This window comes from Macaca fascicularis, chromosome 3, assembly GCF_037993035.2.
Source record: "Macaca fascicularis isolate 582-1 chromosome 3, T2T-MFA8v1.1".
NCBI lineage: Eukaryota > Metazoa > Chordata > Mammalia > Primates > Cercopithecidae > Macaca > Macaca fascicularis.
The window spans coordinates 82,904,008-82,930,301 of NC_088377.1; the positions used below are offsets into that span (position 1 = coordinate 82,904,008).

Here is a 26,294-nt window from a genome sequence, read left to right on the forward strand (position 1 = left end):
GACCTCAGGAGATCGACCTTCTTCAGCCTCCCAAATTGCTGGGATTACAGGCGTGAGCCACCGCACCCAGCCACTAGTTTCTTTTGATGGTACTTGGGGAATAAAATCTGGGTAAATCTAAGTGATAATGCTTACTTTGATTCAAGGAGTGTTTTTTAGTTCCTGGTGAGTATGAGGAAAACTGACACAACGGCAGCACTGAGGGAAGTTTAGTTAATGACTGTGGTGCCTGCGGTGGCATCCGAAGAGGACCTGAGCACATGGGGCTGGGCACTGTGGAGACTTGTGCATGCATGGGGATGGGTGGGCAGTCGCAGCTTTCCGCTCCTAGGGTTCATTTCCTTTTAGAAAATAACATCGTTTTCCAGAAAACTAGACAACTGTAGTCTAATTTTTAGAAACTAGTATGTTGTGCAAAGGACACACAGCATGAAAGGTAGGAAGGGGTGTTGTAGAGATGAAAACCATTCCCAAAAATTTGTGCGGCTCTGAGTCAGAGACGTCTAGACCAGAAGATTACACTCCAATCATGTGATGCGGGGCAGCCTGGCAAGCTCCTAGCAGAAACCTGGTGGATGACCTGGAGGTTTTATTTTCTTTTTTGAGACAGAGTTTCGCTCTTGTTGCCCAGGCTGGAGTGCAATGGCACGATCTCGGCTCACTGCAACCTCCGCCTCCCGGGCTTAAGTGATTTTTCTGTCTCAGCCTCCCGAGTAGCTGGGATTATAGGCGCCTGCCACCATGCCCAGCTAAATTTTTTGAATTTTCAGTAGAGACGGGGTCTCACCATGTTGGCCAGGCTGGTCTTGAATTCCTGACCTCAGGTGATCCACCTGCCTTGGCCTCCCGAAGTGCTGGGATTACAGTCATGAGCCACCACGCCCGGCCAAGTTGAAAGTTTTCTAGAATAAGCGGAAAGAGGCTCTTCCAGGCAAAGCAACAAAGGGAGCCAGCAGAACCCGCTTTTCCCTTCTGTGGGACTCCCAGCCGCCAGTCAGGTAGCTGCAAAGAGCTTTAGGGTTTCCAGGGGATCGCTGCCAAGTGGACATAAAACATTTGAATAGACATTCCCTTCTCTATTTCATAATTGTATGTATGTATGTATGTATGTATGTATGTATGTATTGTTTTATGTGAGGCAGAATCTCACTCCGTTGCCCAGGCTGGAGTGCAGTGGTAAGATCTCAGCTCAATACAACCACTGCCCCCTGGGTTCAAGCGATTCTCATGCCTCAGCCTCCTGAGTAGCTGGAATTACAGGCGTTCACCACCATGCCCAGTTAATTTTTGTGTTTTTAGTAGAGGCAGGGTTTCACCATGTTGGCCAGACTGGTCTCGAACTCCTGACCTCAAGTGATCCTCCTGCCTCAGCCTCCCAAAGTGCTGGGATTACAGGCATGAGCCACCACACCTGGCCCACAAAGCAAAACCACAGAGCCCCAAGCCAATGATCTAGCTGCTTTGGTCTGTATTTCTGTGAGTACCCCTAAGGCACCAGACCCTGTGGGGCCAGTGGTCACTCTCAGGCCAGGGCACTTCTCAAGGCTGGTTGCGCTCATTCCCCTCTCCATCCAATCTCCAAGGCCTGCCCAGGCAGACCGCCCCTCCCAAACAGCTGCTGCGGAGCCGTGGTTTGCCAAGTTCTCCTTGTGCCTCAGGCACTGTGCTAAGAGCTTCAGGAAGGCAATCTCGCCCAGTTCTCATAAAGTCCATGTGGCTTTAGGTTTAATACCTTCATTTTACAGGTTAGAAAACTGAGGCTCGCAGAGGTGTTTGTGATGCAGCTCCAGAATTCCTACTATAATCTACTTGAATTTAAAAGGATCCGAGTTTAGCCCTTCCACCATCTGGCCCCCTCCTGCATGTTTCTCCAGCCTAGGCTCTCGGCAGCCTCCTTTGGGCTCTCTCTCACTGCCTGTCTTCGTCCCCTCTGGCCACCTCCTCGCATTGCCTGGCACAGGCTCGAGCACTGCCCCCTCACACCGACACCAAGCTCTTACAGGGCTTCCTGCTTTGCACCTGCAGCCTGCCCCTCCTCCACTCACATGGTTCCAGAAAGGTCTGCCCGGCAGACTCCTGATTCTCAGGCAGTCCCTGCAGAGAGCCCTCCCCAGCCACCCTCTCCTGTTCCCTTATAGACATTGGGAGATATCTGTCATGATGTCATCAGATTATCACTGCTCTCCAAGAAAAGCCTTCCTACTGGGCAAAGAATGGGCTGATTTCTACCAAGCTGGGTGATCCCCATCACTGGAATCAGTCAAGCACGTGTCAGGGGTAGTGAAGGTTCTTGCAGTCGGAAAAATCTGGAATCTCAGATCCAACCAGGGTAACCAATGTTGACTTCATTCAGGCTCTGATTTTTTACTGCAGTGATTCTAGAAGCAGAGGGTCATGGGGCTGGCACAGGGCAAGAAGTCCCTATAGGTGTGTTAAGAAGAAGAGCCTGTGCTGGGTGTGGTGGCTCATGCCTGTAATCCCAACACTTTGGGAGGTGGAGGCGGGCAGATCATCTGAGGTTGGGAATTCGAGACCAGTCTGACCAACATGGAGAAACCTGTCTCTACTGAAAATACAAAAATTAGCTGGACATGGTGGTGCATGCCTGTAATCCCAGCTACTCAGGAGGCTGAGGCAGGAGAATTGCTTGAACCTGGGAGGTGGAGATTGTGGTGAGCCGAGATTGCGCCATTGCACTCCAGCCTGGGCAACAAGAGAGAAACTCTGTCGAAGAAGAAGCAGCAGCAGAAGAAGGGGAGGAGGAAGGGGAGGAGAAGGAGGAAGAGGAAGAAGAAGAGGAAGAAGAAGAGGAAGAGGAAGAAGAGAAAGAGGAAGAAGAAGAAGAAAACCTGAATCTGCATCCATGCAGTGGGCATCCACGAAGTGGGGTCCCAGGGCCCATGTTTGTAGAAGTTGGTGTGCAGGTGCAGTTTTTGGAAACAAGGTGCTGTATTAGGGTTCTCCAGAGAAACAGAACCAATAGGGCATATGCAGATATAAAGAAGAAATTTATTTATTTTATTTTTGAGATGGAGTCTTGCTCTGTTGCCCAGGCTGGAATGCAGTGGCGCATTCTTGGCTCACTGCAAGCTCTGCCTCCTGGGTTCACGCCATTCTCCTGCCTCAGCTTCCCGAGTAGCTGGGACTACAGGCGCCTGCCACCACGCCCGGCTAATTTTTTATTTTTTAGTAGAGATGGGGTTTCACCATGTTAGCCAGGATTGTCTCGATCTCCTGACCTCGTGATCTGCCCGCCTCTGCCTCCCAAAGTGCTGGGATTACAGGCGTGAGCCACTGCGCCCAGCTTAGAAGAAATTTATTGTAGGAATTGGCTCACACAATTATGGCAGCTAAGTCCTACGTCTGCAAACTGGAGACGCAGGAAAGCTTGTGGTGTAATTGCCAGTTTCAGTCCAAAGGCCTGAAAACCAGGAGCACTGATATTTCAGGGCAAGAGAAAATGAATGTTCCAGCTCAAGGAGGAAGAGGAAGAATTCACCCTTTTTCTGCCTTTTTGTTCTACTTGGGCCCCTGAAGGACTGGATGGTGCCCACCCAAATTGGTGAGGATGGATTTGCTTTAGTCAGTCTACCCATTCAAATGCTAAGCTTTTCCAGAAACGTCCCACCCACACACCCAGAAATCACATTTTACCAGCTATCTGGGCAACCCTTAGCCCAGTCAAGTTGACATCTGACATGAACCATCACAAACACCAAGGTTACATAAATTCCGAAAAGGTTCTAAGACATGGAAAAGCTGAGGTGCCTCTAGCCAGGCCTGCCAAGTGTAAAGCCCACTTTGTTGAGTTGTAGGTGAGGATTCGTGTGTTTGGGAAGAGAAAAAGGAAGAGAGGAAAGGGCCAGGTGTTCCAGTAAGAGTCTCAAGGGACTTAGTATCTTTTTTTTCTTTCTTTTTTCTTTTGAGACAGAGTCTTGCTCTGTCACCTAGGCTGGAGTGCAGTGGTGTGATCTCAGCTCACTGCAACCTCCACCTCCTGGGTTCAAGTGATTCTCCTATCTCCCCACTTCACTCTGCCTCCAGAGTAGCTTGAACTACAGGTGCGTGCCACCACTCCCAGCTAATTTTTGTATTTTTAGTAGAGACGGGGTTTCACCATATTGGCCAGGATGGTCTTGATTTCTTGACCTCATGATCCGCCCTCCTCGGCCTCCCAAAGTGCTGGGATTATAGGTGTGAGCCACCATGCCCAGCTGAGACTCAGTATCTTAAGGCAAAACACAGGCATTTGCTCATGCTTCAACTTCACAGTTCTCTGAACACCCTGTAGAGCTTTGTAACTCCATCCTGTGTAATGTTTCCTGCTTCTCTTTCAGTTGGTCTTTGGGAAATACTAACTTCAGTGACAGAAAATAAGAAATAAGGAAAAATATCCAAGTCCTTGCTCATATACCTCCCTTGATCTAGGGATACAAATTATCAGATTTTTGCGGCAGCAAAGACAATCTTCATTGCAATGACAAGCTTCCAACACATCTTCTAAAACTCCTACAGGGGAGGAGCAAGAATGAGTCTGCAGAGAAGGGCTCAGGGAGGAAGGAGATTGGTGGCGGGAGGTTCTTGCCCAGACTCCCCTGCCCTCTGCTTGGCATACTAGGAGGAAGAGGCCACTCTTGGCATATTACTGCTTTTTTCTTTTCTTTTCTTTTCTTTTTTTCAGCTAAATGTTGGAGACTTTTGCTTTCAAATTTGAGATTTTTTTTGGATGGCTAAGGATGGAAAAAAATGCACATTCCCTTTTTCAGATACTTGTTCATGCCCTGTTTTTGTCTAATTTCTTGGAAACTCGCAGTTGCAGCCTGGGAAGTGGGGAGGCCCTGGGCTGGGGAAGCGAAGCTCTGGAAGGGGCCCAGGTGCTGACTGGGGATCCAGAGAGGCTTCCCTTCATGTGCCTCTGGACGAGGTGTGGGGAACCTGGGGAGCAGCCGCCCCAGCCAAAACACAGTGCATGGGGATACTGGAGCCCGGTTTTTCTTCTCCTTTCTTGAGACACTGCCAGGGAATATAACCACAGACACTGCATGAATGAGCACCCAAATCAATTTTTCCGAAACAAAGGTGTGGCTGGGGCATCCCCTTCCATTGCTACCCCAACAAAGGCAGTGTGGCCGGTGGGGCCATCTGGCTTTGGTGTGAGTAGCAGTTTGGAGAGACTTTAGGAGAGGCTCCCTGACAAAGGGCCAGAGAATCCCAGCACTGCACTGAGTTTTCCTGACTGTGAGCTCTCAGGCAAACAACAGTGTCACCTCCTGTAAATGGGTGCCCTAACACCGCACCCATTTGACGCAAATTCATGTTGTCATTTGGCCAACAGGGTTTTTGGCATTATGATGGACAGAATAGCACGTAATTGGCTCTGGGTGTGAAGGTCACCGAAGTCTAATGTAAGAGAGGGTTGAGCAAAGTGATGATTTGGTCCAGTTGCACAGAGTGGATGGTGTGGTCAGGCAGCTGGGAAGAAGTTAAGAGTAGCCTCAAGGCCAGATAGTCCTGAGTCCCTCCCACGTCCTTTGCCTGACCAGGTGGGTGACCTTGAACAAGTTGCCTAGAATGTCAGATCCTGTTTCCTTAACAGGACAAAGGGGATCGTAACAGTACCAGCCTCACCTCCCATTCCTAACTCAGCTGGCTGTGACCTCCTCCCCACCTTCCCCTATGGCATCTTCCCTGGCACCCCCGACTCATCTCATTGACTCTTGGCTTGGTGTCTCCTATAGGGCAGGAAAAATGCCTGCCTCATCTCTGAGGGTTGGGGCTTGGTGCTCATGAAGTCTTTGCCTGGGAATAAGTACCCAGATCAGTCTGGGGATGAGAAAGGACACTACCTTCCAGAGCACAGCAGGGGTTGTTCAAGTCGTCCAGAAAAGCAGCTCTTGCTTCTCCTTGTGTGGTGGGAGTGGAGTCAGAGCGTGGCTCAGGCCCCACATTCTCAGCTGTTTGGATCTGGAGCCTCGAAGTTTCTGTTGGTTGCTTCTGAGAGTCTTTTCCAGGATAATTATTCTTGCTCAGTTTCTCTGCCATCTCTGATAAGCTGTTTTCCCTGCTTCCCCCTCTGCCCTGAAGGGGCCAGAGGAGCAGGGCAGGACCCCAGGGCTGCGGATGGGTTAGGCAGTTCTGTTCCCGAATCCAAAGCAGTTCTTGGTGACTGTCCTCCAAAACTTGCCCTGGGCCCTGCTCCGAGTGGGATGATGAGACCGCCTGCTCCACGTGGCAGATGAAATCTAGGTCTCTCTTCTGTGGGAGGCTGGCGGGGAAGATGTTTTCCTGCAAAGGACCACAGGACGAACCGCTGATGAAATTTCTCTTGTGACCTCCCTGGAGGAAGAGCACTTCTGAGTTCTCCAGAATTTTTCTATTCCTCCGATCTCACAAATGGGGAAACTGAGGCTAAGAGACTGAATTCAGGGTCATCTGAATCTCAGGGATAGACAGTCAGGATGGACAATCTATAGGCCTTTTCTCCTCTGAGAATCTCTCTGCTCGGGATCGTTTTTCTGGTTTCCGCCTGGCTTGCCTAAATTCTGCTCATTCGTCCCGGCGCATTTTAAGAAGTCATGTGACTTCTAAAGACTTCCCTGACCTCCTCCCTTCATTAGCTGGGTCTTTCAGGGGCTTCTACGGCACCCTAGGCTTTCCGGAGCGGCTGTGCTCCTTTATGTATGCGTGACCCCACTAGACTGTGAGCCACAGGAGGGAGGGTAGGTCTTGCTCCCGGAGAGCACCTTAATTACAAGCGCTGAATTAAAGAATGAACTGGTTGTGCAAGAACCAGGATCCGAACCCACCTCCCCAGGTACTCTGACATAGGCCCGGCGGAACCTGCAAGTCTCCAGACCGCTTGGAGCCTGGGCTGCTCAATGGGTCCGATAATCCCGGGTCCCCTCCGCGGCCAGCGAAGGGAGGTCCCAGGGCACAGCTCGGCAGGGCTGGGGGCCCGGGTGACCCGCGCCTGGAGGCGCGCCGTATTGTTAGGGTGATGAGGCCAGGTGACCCGCCAGGCTCGGGGCGCGGGCGCGGGCGCGGGGGCCGGCCGTGGCGATTGCCCGCGCCGCCTCGAGGGGGCCCTGCCGCTGGCGCCGGCCGCCAGCCAGGAGGACGGGCCCGCCCGCGCGCTACTCGGAGCCCAGCCTCGCTGCGGCCATCGCCCCGCCGGACCGCGCCGCAGGCTCCCCCAGGTACTGGGGCCGGGGAAAGAGGAAACGCGGCCACGCGCCGCCGCCCTCTTTGTTTCGGGCCCGGCGCGGGCTTTCGCTGTACGGGCACAGGAATGACGCTTGGGGAGCGCAGGGATCTGGAGCTGGGGCGCGGGGATGGAGTTCAGTGAACGCGGAGGACGGGAGCTCAGGGCGCGGGGATGGGCTCTCGGGGGAACCCAGGTTAGGGACCGCTGGGACCCGGCTGGGGGCGCACGGGCAAGGGGTTTCGTGCGCGCGGGTACGGGGTTTGGGGCTCGTGGCGGGCGGCGGCTCGGCAGGAGTCCCAGGACAGGGGCTGGGGCGCGCGGGCCAGCTCCGCCGGAGTCCGGGGACGGGGGCACTGACTGCCTGGGTTTGGGGACAGGGCTGGGGCGCAGGACCACTCGAGTGGGACCCGTGGCGCCCGGGCGCCCTGGACTGAGACTGCGGGCAGAGACTGGAGCAGCTCTGTCGCAGTCGCTGTCGGGACCGAGCAGACTTTGTACCCTAGGACTCCGTCTCGAGACTCCGGGTGGAGAGCGCAGCTAGGGGCTTCAATGGGCAGGCTCGAAACCCTTCTACTTTTTCTAGGCAAACTCTCAGTGCGTCTCTTTCCCTTTCCCTTTGATGGGTGGGAGGTAGGGGGTCCTTTCGCGCTTCCTTTTTTTCCCCGAAGGACGGGACCTCGGGGCGGGGTGATGTTCCGGGGTGGGGTGGGGGGCTGTCCTAGGCTGGGGGCCGGCTATGTGGCATGTGCTTCCTGGCACTCGGGAGCTGTCGCTGACAAGCAGCAGGAAGGAGGGTCCCTGACGTCCCAGGGGTCTCTATGTCGGTGCTGCGCAGCTGTCTGACATGTGAGTCCGGGGTCCTTTGCTTGGAGTGATTTGAGTGTCTGTGGCGGGAAGAAACTTAGGCGCTCCTCTGGCATTCTCCAGACAGTGTCAGCAGGTGACCCGGACTCCAGCGTGGTTGAAAAACTCAAAGCGCCATCAGGGTGTGGGGCCAGCAGAGAGCACTATTGAGGGTGGTCACAACGCCCTGGGAAGCCCCCAGGCTTCCTTGGGGCCCATTCACACACTTTGATCTTCCGAGATGGCTTCTCCCCCATTTTTTTCACTACGTGAATGCATGATCATGGAGGACTCTGAAAATATACTGAAAAGTATGAATGCAGAACTCATTGTATTAATAGTGCATAGCCCTTCAGAACTAACCAACCTTTTGATATTTTGGTAGATTTTCTTGAGGCTTTGGTCTGTGCATATTACTTTTTTAAAGTGCTTTCATGCTTTCCCTTTTGAATGAGGTTTGCTTGTTCTGGTGATTCTGGTTCTTCCCTCTTTGGGGCCTGTGAGGTTATATTTGCAAATCAATCAACAAGTATTAAGAAAGGCTTTTCTGTGCTGAGGCCTTGAGGGCCAGGGAGGGGGTGGGGAGTCGCTGCAGCTGGAGGGTGGAGGGGCAAGGCCATTACCCAGAGATGGAGGTGCTCTGGGTCCTGGTGGGGGTGTGGCAGCACAGGGGGTGGGGGTTGTGTACACAGGGAGCTGACAGGAGGAACTGGCAGCAAGCCAGACTCCTGACCTTAGGAATAGTAATGGTGACCCCGAAGACAAAGTAACAGGAATGCTGATTGAGTGTTTGCTTGTGCTAAATGCTTTGCAGGCATTCATTTCGTTTCACCCAAATTACAGTCCTTGGAGGAAGTTGGGATTATGATTACCCCATTTTACAGACGAGTAAACTGAGGCAAAGGAAGGCTAAGTAACTTGGCCGAGATGAAATGAAACATGGCAGTAGCGCAGCCTGGGATTCTGGGACAGGACTGTGGGGTCCCAGAGCCCTGCTCCTGGCTGCTGCTGCATGTCTGACTGTCGCCTGAATTCTAATGCATGTCCAGACAGCAATTCCTCAGCTGAGGCTGCCATAGCTATCAGCAGCTCAGCTGAATTATTTCTTTAAAAATCAGCAAAGATGGAAAAACTAGTAGCCCCGGGGCACTACTTGTTCCTGAATGCAAATTGATTGTTTTGTTTTTTCTTACAAAGTATCTCTTTGGTACCTAGTGGTTTGAAAGCGAGCTGCACTACTTACTCTTGAATGCAAATGGATTTTTTTTTTTTTTTTTTACAAAGTGTCTCTTTGGCACCTAATGTTTTGAAAGCGAGCTGTTTGCAAATGTGACTCTGGAAATAAAAGGCAGGAAAGGGGGTGTCAAAGTATGTTCCTCCACTGCAGGAGGTGTTGCTGAAGGGGCTAGCAGAGACCTGAGGAGGAGGCAGTATGGCAAGAACAGTGAGTGGAAGGGCTGACCTACCATCTGGCAGTCGCAGCTTATATCTGCTTAGCATTCTACACAAGGACCCATTTTACAGATGAGTAAAATACCAGGTAAATTCCTAAAGTCTGGGAACAGTTAGGGATCTGAATGAGCCAGTCCTCTGACTCTTATGTGCCCCACTCCTTTCCTAAGATCAGCCTATTGTAAACCACCCCTGTCCAGGGGAAGCCTCTTATTCCCTCCCTGTGTCCCTGTGTGTGAACTTGCGAGGGGGGAGGAACTTTCCACCTTCCTGAGGGCAGAAAGCGTTGTTTAGATCCCTGCCACTTACTAGGAGGCCAGAGACATTTGCTGAGTGCCTCAGCAGCACACTTAGAATTGAGGCTTCGAGGCTTCCTCACAGCGGCCCCATAGATTTCCCAGGGAGGAGCCTCGTGTCTTGCGGGTGGATCTGGTGGGTTTGCTCCATGCAGCAGGGGCTGCCATGGGAAGGGTGGGTCTGGGCGTCGGAAGCTCTCCAGGAGGTGAGTTGACCCTGGGACCCTCGGGTCCTTCGTGTAGGACTCCAGAAAGCATTGGGGGATCAGCTAACCCCTGCAAGCCGTGCCTGGAATGACCCAGAGCCAGTCCTGTCTATCTAGAATCCTCTGCTGCTATCCTTGTTGATCTAGAATAAGGGATGCTGGTTAGTTGGTTAATTGAGTAGGTGTTTAGTTAACTTAGTTACTCTCTTCCTCACAGTTAGCAAGAGTATTAAAAACCATCATGACACGGAACACAGTTCTTTCGGCTCCACAGTGAAGGGCATGTTGCGTGGCTTCATCTTCACAGGGATTGTGGTTCACAGGTGTGTCATTTCCACACTGCCTCGCTGCTTCTAAGACGCCGAGACAACAAAAATTGCTGCCACCAAAATGCTGCTGAGCAGGGCTAAATTCTCCTAGATTGAGAGGGCGTTTTGAATTTTAGAGTATGTTGAGTCCTGATGCAGGTCCGTGTCCTGCTGCAGGGCTTTTCTGGGGCAGCTCGGGCAGGAACAGTGGTTTCCTTGATGTCTGTCCGTTTCTCGTAAAAGCAGAAAACTAGACTCTCCAAGTTTCTTGAGCTTTCTGTTTGTACTCTGTGACTCAGGAATGTGTTTGGTACACGTCCACCACGGCAATGTGGGATTGTAGTGCTGAGCTTGGGGTCCTTCGGGTGTCTCCATCGTCTGTGTGGCAGCATCTCCTGCCATGCTCAGTGTACTCTAGGAGCACCGTGGCCCTCTAGGCACACCTCTAACCACCCCCCAACCTCCCTGCCCCATGCACCTGGTGCAGCTCCACCTGGTATCCCTCACCTGTTGCCTCCTACCCTCGCTGGGAGCTGCCTCTGCCAAACAGGAGGGAGGAGGCCAGTGAAAATGAGGGTGACTGAGGAGGGGGCCATTAACTTGGGGATGAAGCACTGCACACAATTTAGGGTCTGTCAGAATGCCTCACTGTGTCAGGGAAGGGAGGATTCTTACATGCTGATTTTTTTTTCTTTTTTTTTTTTTTTAAGATGGAGTCTTGCTAGAGTCCAGTCGGGCCATCTCAGCTCACTGCAATCTCTGCCTCCTGGGTTCAAGCAGTTCTGCCTCAGCCTCCCAAGTAGCTGGGATTACAGGCACACACCACCACACCCAGCTAATTTTTGTATTTTTAGTAGAGACGGGGTTTTGCCTTGTTGGCCAGGCTGGTCTCGAACTCCTGACCTCAGGTGATCCACCTGCCTCGGCCTCCCAAAGTGTGGGATTACAGGTGTGAGCCACTGTGCCCGGCTGATTTGATTTTTTTTTTTTTTTTTTTTGGAAGGCAGTAGTCTAGTACTCTTTTGTCTCCTGGGCAAAATGAATGAAAGATTATGGTGAAGGATTCTATGTCTGTGATCTAGAAAATTCCCCCTGGCAGAGGGAGGTGCTCTCAGAGCTAGGGAAGTGCTCCTCAGAGCCACCCCTCAGGGGAGAGACCTCTCTGTCCCTGTCTGTCTCACCCCAGCGCTGGGCAGGAAGCCCTGGGAGCCCTCTGCAAACAGCCCGCCAGCCCTCAGCCTAATAATGCAGCTAACAAGACCCCCTTCCTTTCACTACTCAAGTACCCAAGCTGGCTCTGGCACTTTCTGTTCCTAGTCTGATTGTTGCTAAACCGTGCACGTATGCCATCTTGATGGTCTTCCTTTTCTGGAAGAGAGCGCTGAGACTTAGCGAGCTCAAGTCACTTGTGTGTGTTGTGAGCATACCAAGCCTTGAATCTGAATCCAGGTCCGTCAGCAATGCTTGGAGTTCTTGCCAAGATGAGGGATTTGTGCAGTCTCCATCTGCAGCCCAGCCCCTGCTGAAGTGGCCAGGCCAAGGCTCAGGAGCTGTGGTGGGCCTGCTGTCTACTGCAGCCAGTGCGCCAGTCCCAGCTGCTTCCTCGGCCCCCAAGGCTGGGCCTTTCTTTACTCTTCCTTCCTCCCTCAGCTCTAATTATGGTTCATGTTAGATTGTCTGCCCTTCCTCTTCCTCTTCTCTTTTGGGGAAAGATAATAACACTTAATATGCCCTTTGCAGGCCTGGCTTTGTTTCTAAGATATCAGAAGAATCTTTAGGAATCTTTCTTCCAGTTGCCCAAGTGAGCGGCAACCTGTTGGCACCCAGGAAGGATGAACATGGGTGCCCTGCTAACGATTACAAGTGCCACTCCTAGCCAGGCCATGCTCCTGGGGACACCGGGGGACATCTCCAGGTGGACTCAAGTGTGTCACCTCCTTTCATTGTGTCTTGGCAGCCACAGTGTGACGTGGCATCTCTTGTGTGTAGAGTTTATGAAACTGCTCCTGAAAAGTAGAGACCAATTCGTTGATGCTTTGAATACACTGGGATACACTCGTGGCAATACTGAAAGAAAGAAAGAAAGAAAGAAAGAAAGAAAGTCCTTGGGAAGTGGCCGGCCAAGGCCGTTCAGTGCCGTCTGCAGTTGCTTCTCTTTTTACAGGAGAGCCCGGGCTCTGCTCCAGGCCCTGGGATTATTTCTCGCTGGAGGATTCAGGAATCCGCGCTCTCCTCATCACCCTGGAGCACAGCTGCAGTGTGTAGCATTTCACTCACTTGGAGCCACACAATAAAAGGCACAGGCCCACATCTGGCTGTGCAGGACAGCGGGCAGGAGAGTGGGCCCTGGGGCACACTGGGCCATTAGCAGGGGCATCTGCATCCTGGCCTGTGCACATTCCTCCCTGGAGCGCCGGGCTGGCTCTGCAAACAAAGGGGCCTGGTCCTGGCATTCTTCTCCACCTTGTAATCCATCACCTTTCTTAGAGGTGTCCCTGGGCGCCTTTCATCACTGGCCATTTGGGAGGTAGATCAAAGGTACGCACAGGAGGCTGTGACAGACCAGGCTCTGGCATCCCACGAACCTGGGGTAGAACTGCCCTTTGCCCTGGGAGGTTCTGGGGTTATTGTGACTGTGTGTGTCATTTGTCGCCTGCAGCCTGGGGTTGTCGTTCCTCCACAGGTTCTGGAGCTCAGGGGTGGGAGCCACGTGGGGTTTTGTTTCCTCCTTCTGGTATCCAGGCCCGGTGTACTTTGGTCCTGCTGAATTTCCATGGCCCCAGGGGCCTGAAAAGCACCTTGTGGTCCTTTTGGAGAACCACTTCCTCATTCTTGGAGGTGCTAATCTGATCCCCTGGGAGGGAACTATGTGCTCACTGGTTGACACAGGGGAGGCCAGCGTGATAGAGATGATTTTTTCGCCAAAGATCAGGGACAGATGTTTCCAGTTTGTCTTCTCTGGAAAGATCTGCAGAGCCGGGTGGACAGGGCTGGAGGAGAGGGGGCCTGTGTGCATGTCTTGGGTAGGTGCTAAGGGAGATGGGAGGGCTCTGCGTGGGTGAAGAATGCATTTCTGTCTTGTCCTGCACGCCGGAGGGAAGCACGCTTGTTATCTGTATTACTCTGAGAGTAGCAGAAGACTCTCAAGTAATGAACATATCTTTGCTTCTTAATTTGCTTTTTTTTTTTTTTTTTTTGAGACGGAGTCTCGCTCTGCCGCCCAGGCTGGAGTGCAGTGGCCAGATCTCGGCTCACTGCAAGCTCTGCCTCCCGGGTTCACGCCATTCTCCTGCCTCAACCTCCTGAGTAGCTGGGACTACAGGCGCCCGCCACCTCGCCCGGCTAGTTTTTTTTTTTGTATTTTTTTAGTAGAGATGGGGTTTCACCGTGTCAGCCAGGATGGTCTCGATCTCCTGACCTCGTGATCCGCCCGTCTCGGCCTCCCAAAGTGCTGGGATTACAGGCTTGAGCCACCGCGCCCGGCCCTTAATTTGCTTTTTGACTACTTTTCTACAAAATAGTTTTCTTGTAATGTGTGCTCATTGTCGACTTGGAAAAGATAGAGAAATGCTAAGGAAAAAGGAAAAATTTCCTTCTAATATCACCTCCACAGAGGTTCATATTTTAGCCTGCTTGTGTGCCATATGTTTTCTGTGCTTTTTTAATTTACCAAGCTGAGATCATAGCATATGTATTTTTTTGTATCCTGCATTTTAAAATCAATGTGGCAGTATAAGCATTTCCCAATCCAGAAATAGCTCTGTGTAAATATGACTGCTGATAACAGTATAGTACTTGAGTATGTGGATGTACCACAATATTTCGACTTCACTATTTGTTCGTCGATCATTTACATCCTGTGTTATGCTTGCACATAGGTCTTTGGGCAGATTGTAGCTAGTCATGTTCTTAAAAGGATTTCTAGCAGACTCTTTGACATCAGAGAATACAAACTTTTTTTTTTTAAACTGTGGTAAAACATGCATAACATGAACTTTGTCGTTTTAATCATGTTTAGCTGTGCAGTTATGCGACATTAAGTACCCTCACATTGTTGTGCAGCCATCACCCACCTCGAGCTCCAGAACTCTTTCCATTTTGCAGAACTGAAACTCGGTGTCCCTTAAGCACTAACTCCCCACGTTCCCCTCCCCCCAGTCCCTGGCAACCACCATTCTACTTTCTGTCCCTATGAAACGGACTACATCGGGTGCCTCATACAAGTGGAATCATATAGTATTTGTATTTTTTGTGATTTGTTTATTTCCCTTAGCATACTGTCCTCAAGGTTTCATCCACGTGGTAGTATGTGTCACAATTTCTATCTTTTTAAGGCTGAATAATACCGTGTGTGTGTGTGTGTGTATGTGTGTGTATGAATAGCACATTTTGTTTATCCATTCATCTGTTGATACACTTACAGTTACTTCTACACTTCGGCTGTTGTGAATAATGCTGCTATGGACATGGGTGTGTAAGTCCCTTATTTCCATTTTTTTTGGTGAACACAAGCTTTTTGGAGTTCCTTGGTGTATATGGTCAAATTGCAGTTGAGACATAGGGTGCTGGCTGGATTCTCACGGTGTCCACCCGCTGTCCTTAAACATGGCCAGGTTGTCACCCCCAGGGTAAAAACCAGGCCTGCAGGAAAAGGAAGAGGGAGACTTCTTACCGAGCTATTTTGACAGATTGTGTAAACTCTGTGATTAATGGGATGAGAAAGCAGGAAGAATGTCTTTCATTAAAAAAAAAAAAAAAAAAAGCCTTCGGGGTTGCTTGGTTTTATTTTCAATTAAAAGGGTCTGATTTTGTTTCTGGAGAATGGTTTTAATTTGGATAAATGGTTCAGTCTGGGAACCGCATGCCAGAGCCTATGATCTATGAGTGCAATTACTCAGGGTTTCCTCGGCTGCTTTTCTGAGGGAACAGTCCAGAATTGGGCTCGCTCTGGTTTGGCTCTGTTAAACGTCGATGCAGGCCCCTGGGCACTTGGAGTGAGGTAGTTTTTGTGATCAGTCCTTGAAGTGCAGCCATAATGCCCTCCCCCTAATGCCTTCCCCAACTGACGGTGGTTAATTTTTACCCTCTAAGAATGTGTTCACAATTCCAAGTCAGGAATGTCAACAGCAGGCTGTCGTTTCCCCCTCCTTGGAACATGTTGAACCAGAATTACTGGCATCTTTTCCAACGTGGGCATTTGCAGAATTGGTGAGATTTGGGGGCTCACGGAGGAGGCAGACTCATCCTAATGTTCCTCCTCCGGATTACTTGAGGTCCCTGGCTAGGCGGGACTGCAGGCCCAGAGACAGGGCTGTGGTGGGTTGTTCTATCTGGGGTCAACTGGTGTTTCTTTCCAAGGGGATGCTGGACTGGGGGAGGTGAGGGACTAAATCCTGGGTGGCTTTGAGGAAGGACCTGTCGCGATGGAGGGGCAACGTGGGCAGAGGCCGTGGGCAGGGCCGCCTGCTGTGTTGTGGAGTAGCAAAGGGGATTTGCAGAAGGCAAAGAAGAATACAAAGACACAAGGTAAGGTGTTGCACCCTTTAGGAGAACTGTGGCAAAGCCCTGGGCAACTTTCCATGGTGCTTGCAGATTTGAGACCAATGCCCGACCAACCTAGTGGGCTGGTGGGAGGCAGCGTGGAGGGTGGCAGGGTGTTCCCAGGGTGGGAGGTGGAGACAGTCTGCACTGAAATTTAATTTCCAAGAGCACAGCCCACAAAGGAAGAATAGTCTTGCTCGTGATGTGGGTGAAGGCATTGCCCTGCTGGCTTGTGTCAGGGCATTGGCTCCTGGACCCTCAACAAAGGGCATATTAGCATAATGAATAGTTAAGTCGCCTGGTTGGGCTCCAGTCCTTGGGGCCATGGCCTCTTTCTGAAGGGAGGACTGGTGGGTGGGCCCCACCTCTGGAGATCCAGCCTGCATTGGGACCACACAGTTTGAGAAATGTTTTCCCAAGCCTGGGCCACACGTGCCCCTTGATTTCTGGGGCAGCCCTGGTGGCAATTCCCCATGTATCCTTGTGAGACCTTTCTCATTTTCCACTGACAAGGATACAGGTGTAACCAGATTATTCTGATGAAAAATTTGAGTGAGACAGGTAACCCACAACACAGAGAGTTGGTATGTGTTGCTGTTTTTTTTTTTTGAGACAGAGTCTCATTCTGTCGCCCAGGCTGGAGTGCAGTGGCACGATCTTGGCTTACTGCAACCTCTGCCTCTCGGGTTCAAGTGACTCTTCTGCCTCAGCCTCCATAGCTGGGACTACAGACGTGTGCCACCATAACTCCGCTAATTTTTGTATTTTTAAAAGTAGAGACAGTGTTTCACCATGTTGGCCAGGCTGGTCTCGAACTCCTGACCTCAGGTAATCTGCCTGCCTTGGCTTCCCAAAGTGCTGGGATTACAGGCATGAGCCACTGCGCCTGGTCATGTGTTGGTCTTTAACTCCCCACCCCTACCTCCATTAAATAGGAATAGTCCAAAACATAGGTCATCGAGAGCATACCGTGCATTTTGCTTGTTTTTTTTTTTTTTTAGATGGAGTCTCGCTCTATTGCCCAGGCTGGAGTGCAGTGGCGATATCTCGGCTCACTGCAAGCTCCGCCTCCCAGGTTCACGCCATTTTCCTGCCTCAGCCTCCTGAGTAGCTGGGACTATAGGCTCACACCACCATGCCCAGCTAATTTTTTTGTATTTTTTGTAGAGATGGGGTTTCACCGTGATAGCCAGGAAGGTCTTGATCTCCTGACCTCATGATCTGCCCGCCTTGGCCTCCCAAGGTGCTGGGATTACAGGCGTGAGCCACTGTGCCTGGCCGGCATTTTGCTTGTTATTAGGGATGATGCGACAACTGGAATGGTGTTCATTCACTTTTAAAAGGCTCACTCTTCTCATGGGATAACAGAACACACTATCATTCGTTTTCCTCTTCCCACGAAGGTGTTTGCAGCGGTGGGCATGAGAAGCATAGTGTGTGTGTGACTATCACGCCAATGGTTCTCCCAAACCTGGATCCCAGCGTAGGCATTGCCAGTCTCTGGGTGTCACCCTCCCATTTGTGACTGTAGTGACTTCTCAGAATGCCCTGGAGGGATGGCCTTACTCCAAATGGTCCCTTGGCTGCTGGGCTGGCTATTTGTGAGTAAAAGATGTTTGTCAATGCTGCTGCTTTTAGAACATGCCCACGCCACATCAGCTACAGCTTGTCGGGTGTCTGGTTGTCTGTCTGTGCAGAGCCCATTGGGAGGTCTGTGCAGCCTCACACCTAGCAGTGAGGTGGCCCCTCTGCATGGTCATGCCCTGCGGAGTTGCATTCCTCTCCCTGATGGCTGGCTGCCAGGACCTGTGGGCCCCAGCGAGAGGGGTGGGGGGTGCTGTGACTCCTGCCAAGCTAGCTCTTCACAGGCTGGCTTAGTTCTTCCGAAGCATGGTTTCCTGGGACACCACGCACGGGGCAAGCACAGCTGTGTGGCCAGCGGCATGCTGACAGGGCTAGACACACACTGGGTCACTTAATGCCAACCTTGGCCTGTGAATCTGTGACCAGGACTCTTGGTGAGCGGCCAGCTGGGGGCTGTTGGTGCTGAATTCAGCTCTGTAGCCAAAAACGTTCCAGCTGATTTCCAGACAGACCCGGCTTCCGTTTTCAATGCCAAGATGAGCTGGGCGAATGAGTGGGAGCTGACAGAGACTTTTGGCCGACTGTGATCGCTATTGTCTGGAGTCCCCTTGACCCTCTGGAGGTACTGCCTCTCCTTTCATGTGTGCATACCGGTTTTCTGCATGGTTCCGCCTCTTGTCAGCCAGGCTCTGGGGACACCAGCTTTTCCATTTCCCATACTGCCAGATGGCTTTGAGCAAACAAGAGGAAGGCCCCAGCGTGGGTGCAGCCTGTGGTTGCGTTGTCCTGCCTGTTTACCCTGGGGCTGTAGCGGAAAGGGAGCAGGCTTTGCAGGAACCCAGGTGGCACCCCTTCTCGTCCCTGCCACTTGTTCTCCTTGTGGTCCTGGGATGGTCCCCAAACTTCTCTGAAGTGGTGCTGAAAACTGGGTTGATAGTACGGACCTCACTGAGCTGTTAGGAGTAGCTGTCGACACCCTGTACCCAAGGTTCTCTCCAGTGGAAACCAGGTAACCTTCGATTCCTTTTCTTTCATCTGTGGTTGGTCACCCGGGTGGGACGCTGACCACCAGAGGCCTGGTGCCCTGTCCTGAGGCCCAGTTAGCCATGGCCTTCATCTGCTCACATTCTGTGGATTGGGTTGTGTAATTTTTGTTTGTATCCCTCAGTTCTCCAAGGACAAGAAGGCTGCTGCTAAAAAAAAAAAAAAAAAAAAAAAAAAAAGATAAGAGCTTTGGAGGGGACCGGGCGCGGTGGCTCATGCCTGTAATCCCAGCACTTTGGGAGGCCGAGGCGGGTGGATCACGAGGTCAGGAGATGGAGACCATCCTATCCCGGCTCACACAGTGAAACCCCGTCTCTACTAAAAATACAAAAAACTAGCCGGGTGTGATGGCGGGCGCCTGTAGTCCCAGCTACTCGGGAGGCTGAGGCAGGAGAATGGCGTGAACCCGGGAGGTGGAGCTTGCAGTGAGCCGAGATCCGGACACTGCACTCCAGCCTGGGCGACAGAGCGAGACTCCGTCTCAAAAAAAAAAAAAAAAAAAAAGCTTTGGAAGGAGCTTAGAGTTAGCTACATGTACTTGCCAAGGTGTGACATCACTCAGAGCCTCCATTCCATCCTCTGGACAGCCAGGAAATGGCCTCCCAATCCGCTGCCCACTGGGCACACTTCACAATGGGAGGGAACAGTTACACATCTAGATGGAAACATTCTAGAAGTGATTGCTTACGAGGAGAGAAGGAAATGCTGGCACAGGTTCCCAGGATTTTGTTCATGTTTTTATTAGGGCCACAACTTTTGTTCTTGGAGTTTTGCTTGGTAACTTACTCCTTTAACTTGCAGAAGGGAACCATTTACAACTCATCTTACAGACTTGAGAATCTAGCCTACTGTTATTTCCTTGGAAAATAGCCACATTGCTAGTTGTTTTGTTACTGAAAGTTGATGACAATGCCCCCAGCAGTCCATGCAGGTTCGCTGAGAAGAGTTGCACCTTCAGAGCTGTGACTTCAGAACAAAATAATTTTCTTCTTGGACAGTGTGTTGTGGGGTTTGCTTGCTTCAAATCCGTACTGCCAAATGGCAAGAATCATTTCCTTTTTCTTCCTCTCAAAATGTATTCCAGTCTTGATGCAGACGCATCAGCACTGTGTAATCCCTTGTGTAATATTTATTTATTTGTTTTTTCTTTTTCTTGAGACAGAGTCTTGCTCTTGTCACCCAGGCTGGAGTGCAATGGCGTGATCTTGGCTCACTGCAACCTCTAACTCCTGGGTTCAAGTGATTCTCCTGCCTCAGCCTCCCGAGTAGCTGGGATTATAGGCGCGTGCCACCATGCCCAGCTAATTTTTGTGTTTTTAGTAGAGAGGGGATTTCACCATGTTGGCCAGGCTGGTGGCGAACTCCTGACCTCAGGTGATCTGCCTGCCTCGGCCTCCCAAAGTGCTGGGACTACAGGCGTGAGCCACCGTGCCCAACCTATTTTTTCTTTTTATTGAGATAGAGTCTTGCTCTGTCACCCAGGCTAGAGTACAGTGGCACAATCTCGGCTCACTGTAGCCTCTGCCTCCCGGGTTCAAGTGATTCTCCTGCTTCAGCCTCCCAAGTCGCTGGGATTACAGGCGACCATCACCACGCCCAGCTAATTTTTGTATTTTTAGTAGACGAGGTTTTCCCATGTTGGCCAAGCTGGTCTCGAACTCATGACCTCAGGAGATCCACCCAGCTTGGCCTCCCAAAGTGTTGCGATTATAGACGTGAGCCACCACGCCCGGCCCCTGTGTAGTATGTATGTATGTGTGTATGTATGTATGTACGTATGTATGTTTGTGACTGAATCTCATTCTGTTGCCCAGGCTGGAGTGCAGTGGTGCCATCTTGGCTCACTGGAACCTCCACCTCCCTGGTTCAAGCAATTCTCCTGCCTCAGCCTCCCGAGTAGCTGGGATTACAGGCTCCTATCACCACACCCGGCTAATTTTTTTTGTTTTTAGTAGAGGCGGGATTTCATCATGTTGGCCAGGCTGGTCTGGAACTCCTGACCCCAGGTGATCCACCCTCCTTGGCCTCCCAAAGTGCCGGAATTACAGGTGTGAGCCACTGCGCCTGGACCCTTGTGCAGGTTTTGTTCTTATAAAGATGTTGGGTATCCAGCAGACTGGTCCTGGGAAAATGGCTCCTCTCCCCCTTTCTGCTTTGTGCTGAGACCCCCAGATCATGTTCACAAATTCTGCAGCAGGGACTGAGTGCATGTAAGACATTGGGCAAATTTTGGAGAGATGTTTGGTGGATAATACATAAGCTTCATGTCTGAAGCACATCAATTCTCAGATGAGCAGCTGCTCAGATCCCTGCCCAGAGGAAGACTGGGTGCGGTGATGGTGGCCATGCTGTGAATACTGTGGGCTTTGTTCACAGCCACAGTGAGGAGGAGATAGGGTGTCCCGGTACAAGTTATCGCTCTATCTGCAGATCCATCTGTCCTTCCTCAAAAGGCTGCAGCCCACTTCGGGGCCATTGTGTCAAACAGTTGGCATTTGGCCTTGGCCCTGGGTAAAACACATGGCAGGGTATCACGTGGGTGCTGCTCACGACTCCCCCACATCTGCCGGGGTTTCCATAACGCACTGTTCTGTTTGCAGCTGCGCGAATGCGATATGGCACAGCAGCCGCTCATAGACCTCAGGCTTGTTGCCATGCATAGAAGGTGCACACCACAGAGGGGAGGTGGCGGGCAGGGAAGTGGCTGGCATGAATTATTGACTGTGCGTGAGGCCCTGTGCAGGGAGATTCACTTGTTCCTTCCTTTGTTCATTTATTCATTCACTTACTCATTCCTTTCATGCAGCTAATGTTTAGTGAGTGCCTGCTGTGTCTCAGATACATTTAACCCTCACTCACTCTGTAGAAACTGAGACTCAGAAGGTGAATGCAGGGTGAGGTAGCTTGCCTACCATCTCAGCTTGGACATGGTGGGGCAAGGGGCTTCTGATCACACCCCTCAGACTCACAGTCTGCTTGTCTCCATCCTGCCTGCTCTGGAGCCCCCAGTTCTGCCAGCCACATCTCAAAGGTGAAGGAAGACGACCCCGTGACCCGTTCGGGGCTATGTTCCTGCTGCTATGGCCTGACTGGCCTCTCCCTACCCTCTCCTGCAGGCCCTGGGGCTCTCTGGAGCCCAAGGCTTAGTGTTTTTTTTTTTTTTTTTTTTTTTTTTTTTTTTTGAGACAGAGTCTCGCTGTGTGGCCCAGGCTGGAGTGCAGTGGCCGGATCTCGGCTCACTGCAAGCTCCGCCTCCCGGGTTCACGCCATTCTCCCGCCTCAGACTCCCGAGTAGCTGGGACTACAGGCGCCGCCACCACGCCCGGCTAGTTTTTTGTATTTTTTTTTTTTAGTAGAGACGGGGTTTCACCGTGTTCGCCAGGATGGTCTCGATCTCCTGACCTCGTGATCTGCCCGTCTTGGCCTCCCAAAGTGCTGGGATTACAGGCTTGAGCCACCGCGCCCGGCCAAGGCTTAGTGTTTTGAATCACCGGTCTTTCCTTTGGGGGCTGCCTGTGCCAACTTTTCAAGGGCTTGATTGCAGGGCAGCCTCTCAGAGGGTCTTGGGGGAGCCCCCAGAGTGGAGTTTTGCCAGGGTGCCTGTGGGTACAGACAGCAAGGTGGAGGCAGCTTAGAAATCAGCATGTCACAGCACTGGGCTGGAGAATCAGTTGGATGCCTGAGCCTCTCGTTTTAGGGGGCAGCTGGCAGAGTAAGTCATGTTAGGCCCGGCTTGTTCCTTATCACTGAGTAGTGTTACCTGCGAGGGATGTACCATAGTTTACTTAATCACTCACCTGTTGCAAGACTTCCAGTTTATGAACATGATATATCTTCTCAGTTATTTAGATTATCTTTCATGTCTTTCATTGGCATCTGTGTCGTTTTGGCATACAGGTCCTGTATATGTCTTGTTGAGGTTTACACCCAAGTGTCTCACTTTTTTTTTTTTTTCTTTGAGATGGAGTCTCGCTCTGTCCCCAGGCTGGAGTGCAGTGGCGCCATCTTGGCTCACTGCAAACTCCACCTCCTGGGTTCACTTCATTCTCCTGCCTCAGCCTCCCAAGTAGCTGGGACTACAGGCGCCCCCCCGACCATTCCCGACTAATTTTTTGTATTTTTAGTAGAGACGGGGTTTCACTGTGTTAGCCAGGATGGTCTCAATTTCCTGACCTTGTGATCCGCCTGCCTTGGCCTCCCAAAATGCTGGGATTACAGGTGTGAGCCACCGCGCCGGGCCTCACTTCTTTTTTTTTTTTTTTTTTTTTTTGAGACGGAGTCTTTGTGTTGCCCAGGCTGGAGTGCAGTGGCGCGAACTCGGCTCACTACAAGCTCCGCCTCCTGGGTTTACGCCATTCTCCTGCCTCAGCCTCCCGAGTAGCTGGGACTACAGGCACCCGCCACCTCGCCCGGCTAGTTTTTTGTACTTTTAGTAGAGACGGGGTTTCACCGTGTTAGCCAGGATGGTCTCGATCTCCTGACCTTGTGATCCGCCCGTCTCGGCCTCCCAAAGTGCTGGGATTACAGGCGTGAGCCACCGTGCCCGGCCCGGGCCTCACTTCTTAAAGTGATTGTGGATGGCCTTGTATTTTTAATTTTGTGCCTGTGTGTTCATTACTAGTATATAGAAGTGCAATTAACTTTTGTATGTTTACCTTGTATCCTGCGACCTTGCAAAGTTTTGTTTTGTATATTCCTGGGGATTTCCCATGTAGATAATCATGCCATCTGAAAATAGGGACAATGTTATTTCTTCCTGGACTTTGCCTTTTCAAAGGGCTCAGGCCAGTTTCCTTGTGGATTTTGCGCAGTATGGATTTGTATGGTTCTTCTCTCCTCATTCGATTCAGAATAAGCAGTGTTTGAAAAATGATTACGTATGCGTGAGGTGCCTCTGCTTGCCTCACATTAAGAGATGGAATGTCTCTCTCTCTTTTTTTTTTTTTTTTTTGAGATGGAGTCCCGCTCTGTAGCCCAGGCTGGTGTGCAGTGGTACCATCTCGGCTCACTGTTTCAAGTGATTCTCCTGCCTCCTTGTTTCAAGTGATTCTCCTGCCTCAGCTTCCTGAGTAGCTGGGACTACAGGCACACACCACCACGCCCAGCTGATTTTTTGTATTTTTAGTAGAGATGGGGTTTGACCATGTTGGCCAGGCTGGTCTCGAACTCTTGATCTCAGGTGATCCACCTGCCTTGGTGTCCCTAAGTGCTGGGATTACAGGCATGAGTTACCACGCCCGGCCATGAGATGGAATGTCTTTTTGTCCTGCTGTTGGCCCGCTAAGTCAGATCACTTGGTTGAGACCCTGATTCCCTTCTTACCTTTGAGACTTTAACAACTCCGAACGACTTTCAGGCATTTTAACATCCAAAGATGACCTTTGCCTGAATTAGTTATTCCCTTAGGAGTTGTGCAGTAGTAGTTCTTAACTGTTTTTAAACACTTTAGAAACACTAATTGTCTTGCATATAATCGGACTGTTACTTAGCAATCCCTTTTGCTTGGGGAGCAAGCTCTTCAGAGTAAAAGGGAGAGCAGAACGGAAGAGAATCGTGTTTATTGTGTTGATTCCATAGGCGGTTTGCAAATCAGACAAAACAAAGATGTGTGCCTTTTCTCAAACCCTGACTCTGTATAACAGAGCACCCTGAGTACCTTTGGGCAGCACGCTATATAACTGCAGTGGAGACATCAATGTGGCTGCGATCACTGCCAAATGATAGATGCTTGCCCAGGCTCACCTACCAGGCAGGCGGCTGCTTGGGTGGCTCTGATGAGGAGTCCATGTTTTTGGATGAGTGCTGTCTTAAGTCAGCAGTTCTCACAGTGAGATCCTGACACCAGCATTAGCATCCCCTGGAAACTGTTAGGAATGCCAGTCCTGGGTTCCACCCCAGACAGACCTCCTGCATCAGACACTTTGGGTTGGGGCTTGACAGGGTTTAGAACCACTCATCTGGATTAATCTTTTTTCCAATATGTAGTACTAATCTGAAACCCTAGTGAAGCTGTTAATTGAGATGTCTTTAAAGTTCCACGTGGCTTTGCAGTAATCCACGCATATGCTATCAGACTGTGGCTGGTTGCTCTTCCAAAGCCTCTCAGAGCCTGTGTGAGGAATAAGCTGCATTTACAGTTCTCATACTTAGGATAACTCCTTTCAGCTCCCTAAACCCCCAATGTGAGTTTTTGCCTAAGATTAAGAAATCCAGCAGAGTTCGAAATTGGAAAGTGAGGTTGGTGTTAACTAGTGTAAATTTGTGTGTATTTTCCGCATTTGTTTATATTTAACTTTGTCCCCCACCTACTGGCTTATTACCTTAAGAAATAAAAAGTTGGCCAGACATGGTGACTCATGCCTGTAATCCCAGTAATTTGGGAGGCTGAGGCGGGCTGATCACCCAAGGTCAGAGTTTGAGACCAGCCTGGCCAGCATGGTGAAACCCTGTCTTTACTAAAAATACAAAAAATCAACCGGGCATATGGTGTGCGCCTGTACTCCCAGCTACTCGGGAATCTGAGGCAGGAGAATCACTTGAACCTGAGAGATGGAGGTTGCAGTGAGCTGAGACTGCAGCACTGCACTCTAGCCTGGGAGAAAGAGCGAGCCTCTGTCTCCATGTGGTGGTTCATGCCTGCAATCCCAGCACTTTGGGAGGCCGAGGCGGGCAGATCACGAGGTCGGGAGATTGAGACCATCCTGGCTAACACGGTGAAACCCAGTCTCTACTAAAAATACAAAAAATTATCCAGGCGTGGTGGCGGATGCTTGTAGTCCCAGCTACTCGGGAGGCTGAGGCAGGAGAATGGCGTGAACCTGTGAGGCAGAGCTTGCAGTGAGCTGAGATGGCTCCACTGTACTCCAGCCTAGGAGACACAGCGAGACTCCGTCTCAAAAAAAAAAAAAAAAAAAAATAAATAAATAAAATAAAAAGAAATAAAAAAATCAACATTTCTGGAGGCCAGTGTCTTTATAGCCTGCTCTACTGGTTGAGGATTTTGATTTTTCACCAATGAGATGCAGACTGAGCTGCTTTTGTGTGCAAGTCAGTCTGCTTTTCTTACAACGAGGAGTTGAGTTCCTGTGAACTCAGGAGCAAGTAGGTAGCCAAGCTGTATGTATGCATCTGGACCAAGCTGTGAGAAGGGGACATGTCTGCAGAGGAAAAGAAGGTGCTGTGGAAACTGAGAGGTGAATGGGAATAGGGTAGGGGAGGCAGCCAAGATCTTAGTGGTATTAATCAGTCAGGTTGTCCAGTAAACATAACCAACAGGGCATGTTCATATATATGCATACATATATATGTATATATATATATGAATAAATTTTAGCAGTTCTTGAGCTTGCAGCCTTTTTTTTTTTTTTTTTTTTTGAGACGGAGTCTCGCTCTGTTGCCCAGGCTGGAGTGCAATGGCAGGATCTCGGCTCCTCTGCCTCCTGGGTTTAAGTGATTCTCCTGCCTCAGCTCCTGAATAGCTGGGATTACAGGTGCGCACCACCAGGCCCAGCTAATTTTTGTATTTTTAGTAGAGACGGGGTTTCATCATGTTAGTCAGGCTGGTCTTGAACTCCTGACCTCGTGATCCACCCACCTCGGCCTCCCGAAGTGCTGGGATTATAGGCATGAGCCACCGCGACTGGCAAGGTTGCAGTCTTGAGTCTGAAGGCAGCTTGGAGCAGAATTCAGAATCTCAGTCTTTTAAGGGCTTCAGCTGATTGGATTAGCCCCCACTGACATTATGGACGGTCATTTGCTTTATTCAAAGACCACTGGTTTAAAATTTTTTTTTTTTTTTGAGACAGAATCTCGCTCT

At 50.8% G+C, this 26,294-nt stretch overlaps 1 protein-coding gene across 16 annotated transcripts in view; it reads left to right on the plus strand.

Moving 5' to 3' along the window:
* Positions 1–6,619: 6,619 nt before the first annotated feature.
* TNS3 (tensin 3) overlaps positions 6,620–26,294 on the plus strand; it is a 309,070-nt gene continuing 289,395 nt past the window's right edge. For 5 of the 16 annotated variants that reach the window (XM_005549638.4, XM_074035046.1, XM_074035040.1 and 2 more), the window contains exon 1: positions 7,136–7,196. Coding sequence is in view for 4 of the 16 variants with exons in the window: in XM_005549633.4 (XP_005549690.3) it covers positions 6,770–6,814 (45 nt within the window). In the remaining 12 variants the exon portion in view is untranslated. Of the gene's footprint in view, positions 6,815–7,135; positions 7,197–7,961; positions 8,051–13,249; positions 13,333–26,294 lie in introns of those variants that run through there. The other 11 variants (XM_065541976.2, XM_065541981.2, XM_065541977.2 and 8 more) reach the window with 5 other exon arrangements.